General features: G+C 42.6%; 1 protein-coding gene across 1 annotated transcript; it reads right to left on the reverse strand.

Annotated features, from left to right (window-relative positions):
- Positions 1 to 247: 247 nt before the first annotated feature.
- Positions 248 to 3131, reverse strand: IL20 (interleukin 20). Its single transcript, XM_070396904.1, has 5 exons — positions 2973 to 3131; positions 2633 to 2695; positions 2364 to 2516; positions 1598 to 1672; positions 248 to 325 (listed from the first exon to the last, which is right to left on the reverse strand). The coding sequence occupies exons 1-5, from the start codon at positions 3129 to 3131 to the stop codon at positions 248 to 250; spliced, it is 528 nt and encodes a 175-aa protein (XP_070253005.1).
- Between the last annotated feature and the right edge of the window lie 5951 nt (positions 3132 to 9082).

The following is a 9082-nucleotide window of genomic DNA, read 5'->3' on the forward strand; positions in this document are numbered from 1 at the left end:
TAAATAAATAAATTAACGAATAAATACATCCAACAGTACAAAAGATATCACCCAAATCTTATAAACCCATGATGTAGATTAAGAAAGGAAAACAACTACCATAAGGAAATAAATATTAAATAAGTAATATACACAGTGACCAGCACTAAATGATGAAGCAAAGGGATGGTGGTTTGGGGTCACGTCTCCACAGTTCTCAGGACCGGACTCGGCCAGAAATGCTGTCAGAGGTATCATCGTGTTGCTCCTATCTCATCTTCCCCATCCATTGCAGGAGAATGTCTAGCTCTCCCAAAGCTTTCACCACCGCTTCCTGAAGTTTAAGCTGAAAGACACACAGTTATGTAATGAGCAAATCAAAACGAGACAGCATGCGCCCCAAGATTGATCCTCTTTTTTCATTGGCAGTTCTGTTGGGGATCACAAGCAGGGCATTCTTTTCAAGATGGAAGAGCTTGAAGAAGTTATGGAACTTCAAGATCTCACAAGAGGAAGGAAAATTATTGAGTCCATCACCCTGGTCTCAAATAGGTAAACTAAGGCCAGAGAGGAAGCAGAATTAGGGCTATAGCCCAAGCCTCTTGCATCACAGAGATCAAAGTAATGAAGCTGTGTTTTTTTAAAGGTGTGGTTGGGTGTGTGTGTGTGTGTGTGTGTGTGTGCGCACGCGTGCGCTCATGCATACAGGGGTTGCTTACTCTGCATACTTCAATTGAACAAATATGTATTGTGCTAAGCACTGGGCTGGCTCGGGATCCAGAGATGAATTGTACATCCTCTACCCACAGGTCCTTAACAGTCTAGTGAAGGAGACAGGCAGAAGCAGGCAGTTAAAATGTAGTGTGGTGCCCGGCCAGCATGGCTTAGTGATTGAGCGTCGACCTATGACCCAACAGGTCACTGTTCGATTCCCGGTCAGGGCACATGCCCGGGTTGCAGGCTCAATCCTCAGTGTGAGGCGTGCCGGAGGCAGCCAATCAATGATTCCCTCATCATTGATGTTTCTATCGCTCTCCCCCTCTCCCTTCCTCTCTGGAATCAATAAAAATATATTTTTAAAAAATGTAGCATGGTGAATAAATGATGGAGTCCACACAGGACAACAGTAGCGGCACTTAACTCGGAGAGGTAGCAGTACCTCCTTGGAGGTGATGTGTAGGCTGAGTCTTAAAGGATAGAATTAGTCAGTGAGGAGTGGACTCCAGGCCTTCCTGGCAGATGTGCAAAGGCATGAGGTGAAAAACAGCATGGGGTGGGCACTGGTGAAATTGTGAGTGACTGTTTTTGAGGGCATGTATGAGAACATGCATGTTTGGAAGACTATAGCCTCTCGTTTGTGCACCTGGAAGATCACATAGCTCTGAAGTGACTTGATGGCCATTCCCTTTTAATTCTTAAAGCATTTTTTCAGAGAAAGCACCCTTCTAAGCCTGCCTGGGTGTCACTGGGGTACAGCAGAAAGACAGACCACATGACTTCAGAGAGCTATTACCCTGAGGGCTACAGGATTTCTCCCAGTGTGAATACCCATCCCACTCATGTATGATCTCAGTTCTGAAAACACACTCATCCAAACCAAAGCCAAAATTGTATATACCTTTTCGAAGCGACTCTGAATCTGGTTGAATTTCTCCATCGCTTCCTCCCCACAAGGGCATGTCATACGGGCATGCTGAAAAGAATGCCAAAGAGTGATAGGTTTTATAGATATTCAATTATCTGCCATTAACATGAAATAAGTGGGAATTCTACTCTTTCTACAGGTACTCCTTTCTCATAGACAAGTCTTATCAGATCTCATCATTTAAGATCATTAACCTAGTCATCAATAGATCAGAAAACCAGCTCTTTAGGCTCAAATACAGAGCTCATTGCTTCTTTTAGAAACAGGTGACACTGGAGGAATTTGTGATCACAGTGTCATCTGGCCTGTACCCCCTACTCAGCTCTAGTCTGCCCCCCTCCCAGAGAGTCCCCATGGAAAGAAAGAATTGGATTCCTAGATCCTACTGAGGCCCTATCTTGATATTGAGTCCAATGGCCTAATGACTGGCTGCCTGGACCCCGGATATACTAGTACACACACCATCAGATACCTCACCTTAATTTCGTGGATAAAAGATAATTGTCATTAACATCCAATAGCTAGCATTTTATAGTTCTTTAGACTTTTTAGATGGGACCTATACCCAAAAGTCAATAAAACTGAGTTCTTATTACCTAGTCACATGGCTCAACACAGACTATTAGAACTTATGGACTCAGTTTTTCCATCTATTAAATGGGAGTAAAAAAAGAGCTTGGTTGCTAAGTCATTGAAGCTGTGTACTAAGATTAACCCTTTACCCAAGACCCTTACTCACACAGAGCCGAAGGTCCTTCTTGATAGTAAGAAAAGAGTTGGCGAGACTGCTGAGCTTCTGGAGGATAAGTTTGTTAGCGGTCTGATAGTTTTTGAATACCTTGCCCAGGTAGAGTCTCAGTATATGGCGAAGGAGGCAGCACTGATCTGCAGGCTACAAAGAAGACGAGTATGTTGGTGGGGAGAAGGTGGCCAGGGACAAGACTCAGAGTGATAGAGATGCCCCTGGCTCACATTTCCTCCCAGAACTCCTATGGGCCAAACACATACCTTTGTGTCTTGCGAAGACTCAGTTTTCAAGATTCTGAGGTCCATGATTTCATCTTCGGCTTGCTAAACAGAAAAAGACAAGACAAGAAAATGCCAGGTCAGTGATGGCTGTCAGGGTCTTAGACATAGAGACCTCTTATCCCCTCCTTGCCATGACCCTAGGACAGTGTCCATTTCCAAAACACTTTTAAATTATGAACAACAGATATTTCCTGGGAATGCATCCTCCTGGTAAGGAGTCCCCAACCTGTCTCTTTTTATGGTTACACTATTGGGGGACAGAGAAAGACAGAGAAGGGGAGAAGCAGCCACAAATTGGGAGGGTGCCACCCTCACATACCATCCTGTCCCTTATCGGAGAAAATTCATTTTGCATTTCTTGAAGGTTTGTGGCGATCACACAGCTTCCCAAATGGGGTGTCTTCAGCCCAGCAGAAGGTGTCCAGAAGAGAGAAAACACAGCCAAGAGAAGGCAGAGGGAGAGACAAGAACTTTTCATCTTGTGCCAGAATCTGGAAACCACAGGAGCTAGGAATTCAAAGGAAAGAGCATGACTTACTGTTTTCCCATCTCATGCTTTCAGAAGCCAATCTAGTCACCAGGGACGGGCCTCCCCCAGATGTCTCTTGGGGGTGAAACCTCATAGCTTTATCTGACTTCTGACAGTCGGATGCATTCATCTAACTTACTAAGGAAAACTGCTGAGCCTCCTCAAAGAGTAGCTTTCGGGTGCTTGTTCGAGGTCTGAGTGTGAGTTGGTGTTACAGGTCCCAGCTCTTTTATTCTGTCCCCATCCCAGCCCCATCGTCATTGCCCAGCAGGTAAGGCCTGGAACAGCAGGCACTTGTAGTGAGTAGACAGAGGGTGACATCTCAGGGGAAATGTCAAAACTTGTTCGGGTGCGTTGACGTATATCATCTTCACTTCCAGAATGCCCGTGTAGCTCACCCTAGACCCGCAGGGAAAACTGGGGAAAACCAGAACTCACAGAAGCTGTTGCTGAGCCACCAAAAACTCTTGGAGAAAATTGTCTCAATTTTATGGCCACCTCAGGGCAGAGAAGCTTAGTTCTCATTGGCATTTGTCTGAGATCAGATCGGTTATTTGAGGATAGCAGATTTATTTCAGCCCCAAAGGCAAATAGAAAGTCAATGACTTCATAATAATTCTATTGCCAGGGAAAGGCGAGATCTGATAGGCAATCATCCCAAGTCCACCTAACACTTCTCCACCCTCCTGAGCTGTTGACTCCCCAGCGCCCTCTGCAGGAAGACCTTAGTCAGGCACAACTGGGATGAATCCAAGAGCACACTCTTCCCTGGTCCTTTAGCTCCTGGTGAAGATCAAGTAGGATCTCAAACACAGAGGAAAAAGGCAGGAGAAAACTGATTTCCTCTTGGGGTGAGCCTTGCTCTGTAGTGGCACTTTATAGTGTTTGCTGAGTTTTACGATGAAATAATAATGGGCTGGGATTAGAGTGAAGAAGCACTTACTTCAGGCACAAAATTTTAGGGAGCACCAAAAGTCTCAGAAATATCAATAATAATAAATTGAGATTTAAATAATCTTTTAATCATTATATTTAATTTTATATAATAAAACCCTAATATGCAAATCAACCGAACGGTGGAACGACCAGTCACTATGATGCGCACTGACCCCCAGGGAGCAGATGCTCAACACAGGAGCTGCTCCCTGGGGGTCAGTGCACACTGCTCAGCCAGAAGCCCAGCTCACGGCAAGAAGCGGGCCTAAGCCAGCAGGTGGACATCCCCTGAGGGGTCCTGGGCTGAGGGACACCTTCCCCCTCAGTAAACAAATGTTGTGTACCAGCTCTCTAGTAGTTAATATTTTCCACATTTCTTGATTTTAACCCAAAATTTACTTAAACAGGAAACTTTGTCTCTAATGTAAGTGGAAAATTAGTATTGCTTGCATATATATGTAAAATAGAGAAATATGCTAATTAACCAGGACTCCGAAATGGTTCAACTGGACAGGAGGTTGCACGTGCAGCGTCGGAGGTGGGGTGGCAGGAGCTTCCACGCACCTGTGCTGGGGGAGGGCCTGATCAGCAGCACCCGCAGCTGCTTCAAGGGCCAGAGAGCGAGGCAGGGCCAGACGGGAGGGTGGGTGGCGCGATTTCAAATCGCGCGCTGGACTCCTAGTATTATATAAATAACTAGAGGCCCAATGCATGAAATTTGTGCAAGAGTAGGCCTTCCTTCCCCTGGATGCCAGCACCAGCTTCCCTCCTGTACCTGGAACCTGGGCTTCCTTCACAGAGGGAGGCCCCGCCCACCTGCCACACCCTGTGGGGCTATCATGGGGCAATGGCTGGGCCCCCCGACCAATCGCATCGGCCCTGCCTTGGCTGGCACCAGTGGGTGTCATAGCGTGGTCCCGGATGGTCGTTCCACTGTTTAGCCATTTGGTCCATTTGCATATTATGCTTTTATTATATAGGATAATACTTGTAATCTTTTAATTTTTATATTTAATATTATATTTATAAATTAAATTTTATAAATATACTTAATTTACATTAACATCAAAATTAATGAAAAATCCATGATAAACAAAATATCACTATTTTAAATAAAGACAGAATCTGACAGTGCCAAGCTGAGCCCTATTGGAACTCAAGACAGAAGGGAAGATGAGTACTCCTATTTACTTAATATACACTATATGTTTTTTAAAATACATTTTTATTTATTTCAGAGAGGAAGGGAGAGGGAGAGAGAGAGACAGAAACATCAATGATGAGAGAGAATCATTGATCAGCTGCCTCCTGCATGTCCCCTACTGGGGATTGGGCCTGCCACCCGGGCATGTGCCCTGACCGGGAATCAAACCATGACCTCCTGGTTCATAGGTTGATGCTCAACCACTGAACCACACCAGCCAGGCTACACTATATGTTTTTATGTATCTTTAGTGATTAATTTTTCCCCAGAAGTACATATATGATGAAAATACAGGTGATGAGTCTTCACCAAGAAAGTAAAATTATAATAAATTATGTATGGGGCATAAATAAATATTTAAATTTACAATAATGTTGTGAGTTGTAATATAGCTACTTTTAAATTTTTCAATATTTTTCAACAACTTTAATGTTTTGGGAAAATAACATACATAAAACACATAAAAACATATGTAATGGGGTATACATCTTTCCTCTTGCCTCAGGCTCCCATATGCTGGGCACACACTGATCATCATTACCATTATTGAATTTTTCCTATGTACCAGGCAATATGCCAGGCATATTTTATATTTATGTCCACCTGAGATATTGCCAAATGTAGGAAAAAGAAATAAACAAACTGAACCTCCCAAAATCTGAAAGAACTCTGGGTTTGGAGACAAGAGAATTGGGTTCATGTCCCTCCCTACAAGTTCCCATCAGTGTAGGTTGTTCCAGTTTGCCCAGAACCGAGAGAGTTGCCAAAACACAGGACTTCAGTTTTAAAACTGGAAAAGTCACAGGTAAACCGGATCAGTGAGTCACCCTACATCTACTGGGCCTTAGGCGAGTCCATTCACCTCTCTGAGTTTTGTTTTCTCAGCCCCAAAATGATGATAATTAAACATACCCCAGAAACTTGTTTTGACATTTAAATAAAATCAAGCCTAATTTATACACCTGCCTATAATGAGTGATTAATTCGTTTTAAATAAAGAATGATGTTAGTTTGCCTTGAACATAGTAGGTGTATAGTAAATATACGATAAATTAAACAATTCAACCAGTATCTATTGAGCACCTACTGTCTTGAATATTGTGCTAGGTACTGAAGTACAAAGATAAACATGGCAATTCCCACCCTCCAGGGTATATTTTGTCCTAATGGAAAGGGCTCCTTTAGATGTCACCTTGTATACATCGAGGTAGATGACTGGCAAAACTGGGCTGTTTAGATGGTGTTGATAGAAGGCAAGTTCTCTTACCTGAACTCAGAACCGGCTGTTGCTGCTGATCTCCTAGGAGTCTGTTTCAAAGCTAAGAGGCTTCCAATTATTTATAGATGTGTCACAGGAAGGAAGTGAGCTCCCATAGGTGAGAAGTGAAACTCCCTTGGAAATTCTCTGGTGCATGGCACTTCCTCCCATCGAAGACAGTTTAATTGTTAGCTGGATTACCTCAACACTTCCAAAAAGCACTTCTTATGAGGTTACTGGTTGTAGTTATTGGATAAAAGATATGCTCTTTTTTTTTTCTGGTTTCTTTCTAAAGATAATTAGATGACTGAATTACAGAACTGTAAGAGAATTCCAGGAGGTGTTTTTGCCCTCCTTTAATTCCAATTTTCCTTAACCAAGCTTCTCCCCAACCTCAGACGTGGTGGGCTGCCTCCTGCTGTTCCTCCTTTACTCTTGCTATTCCCCCCATTTCCCTCCAACCATGGCCACCCTTGTTTCTCTCCATTCAGTATTAAAGAGTGGGCCCCAATTCTTTATTCCTAAACTACTTTATTTTTTAATATATTTTTATTGATTTCAGAGAGGAAGGGAGAGGGAAAGGGAGATAGAGGCATCAATGGTGAGAGAGAATCATCAAGCAGCTGCCTCCTGCATGTGCCCCAACCGGGAATCGAACCTTGACCTCCTAGTTCATAGGTCCACACTCAACATTGAGCCACAACAGTTGGGCTATTCATAAACTACTTTAAACCACGCTGACCTCTTTCTTCTCTGACTTCCAATAGCAGATTCTTCTTTGGCACGTGAAAGAGTGTAACGTTGCCTTCTGTTTCATGAGCCTTCGCCTTTTCCCCCTGAGGACGTGGAAACATTTTCTTATACAGGGACTAATCTATCCAGTTTCATGTTTTAAAATTTTTCAAGAAGGTAGAGATGATTATACTATATCCCTTTTCAACTTATTTTCTACTCAATATCTATGACTCTAAAGTCCTGTATTTGAGTCCCAGGATTCCACAGTTTAGAGAATGACTTTGACATAGTATTTCATCTTTTTGGATTGCAGTTTACATATCTGTAAAATGAGAGCAATATTTTATTTTATAATATTTTATAAAATATTGTACATGAGATAATGGATAAATTCCTTTCCAGTTCTGACATTCAATGTCACCATGATTCTTTGTTATTCTGCCTTTTGGATCAGGGCACTCTCTTTCATGTCTTTTAATGTCTCCTAAAGTTCCTCAAAATGAAGACCATAACTTTTCATCCTAATGTTTGATACACATTAAAAATATGTGTGAACATCTAATCTAAATATCTCTTGAGCTCATACTTGTTTTATTCTTTTTATTTTACTTGATTTCTTATTGTTGATACTATACAGGTGTCCCCATTTTTCCCTTCTTTGCCCACCTCCTACCACCCTCCTCTTCCCTCTGGCCATGACCACACTGTTGTCTGTGTCAATGGGCTATGCATATATGTTACTTGGCTCCTTCGCCTTCTTTCATCCAGTCCTCTACTCTCCCTTCCCCTCTGACTTTTTTTTATCATTGGTGATAAGTAAACAATTTCTCTTGATCAGCCATAAGTGATTAAAGTAAAATTGAAAAACACGATCTGACAAGAATACTTAAAATCAAGACTTTCAGGAAATATAAGCAGTACCCATGCCAGTCAATTCCTTTTCATTAGCCAAGAAGAACCCAAATGCTTTGTGTTAACTTACTTGCAATGATTAATTAAACGTATTCGTGTTCGATCCCCCCAATTTAACTTGAATAATCAATTGTCTCCTTTTCCTATATCAAAAGGCTTTATTCTTTTAAAATCCATTGAATAGATCCCATTCCATTCTCCATACAGACAGCAATTTAGTTCACTTCTGTGCCGAGCCAGCATGGCCATGGATGAACCTGAGAGGGGGCGGTGAAGGATTTAGAAAAGACAGACAAGAGATAAAAGCTGAGGCTGGGTGGGACGATGCCCTCTCTGATGGAGAGACAGCACCATGGCGTGTAAGCCGAGTCTTATTTTATAGCCAGATTCCACGGGACAAAGTAAGGGTGTGGTCAAGATGTTAACAATGTTCTAATCTACTCAATTGCATGCACCTGAACTCTCTCATCACTCAGCCATGTGGGACCACAGGTTTGGGCCACAAGCGCAAGCTTATAACCATAGCCTTTGGCTATAATTGTGCTGGGAGGGCTTTGCCCTTCAAGTTGGGACTTGCACGTGGCTTTGCCCCGAGAGGATCAAGCCCTCTCATTAATCCCAGGTTGAACCTGTCCAAACGCTGAAGCCGCTCTCCACACACTTCCTCTATAAAAGTTTTCTTACCTCACCCTAACCATTCTCTCTATCTCCACCACCAATTTCCAAGACAACAATGATTCCTCCCAGGAAGAGATTTAACTATCGCCTCAATTAGTGGTAGTAGAGAGTGATGTGGGTGAACTGAAGAGCATTTAAGTACATTTTTTTAAAAAATAGAGGCCAATTAAACATGTA

The sequence above is a fragment of the Myotis yumanensis genome, unplaced genomic scaffold, assembly GCF_028538775.1.
Source record: "Myotis yumanensis isolate MYYU_CA2020_CCGP unplaced genomic scaffold, mMyoYum1.0.hap1 SCAF_17, whole genome shotgun sequence".
Classification (NCBI taxonomy): domain Eukaryota; kingdom Metazoa; phylum Chordata; class Mammalia; order Chiroptera; family Vespertilionidae; genus Myotis; species Myotis yumanensis.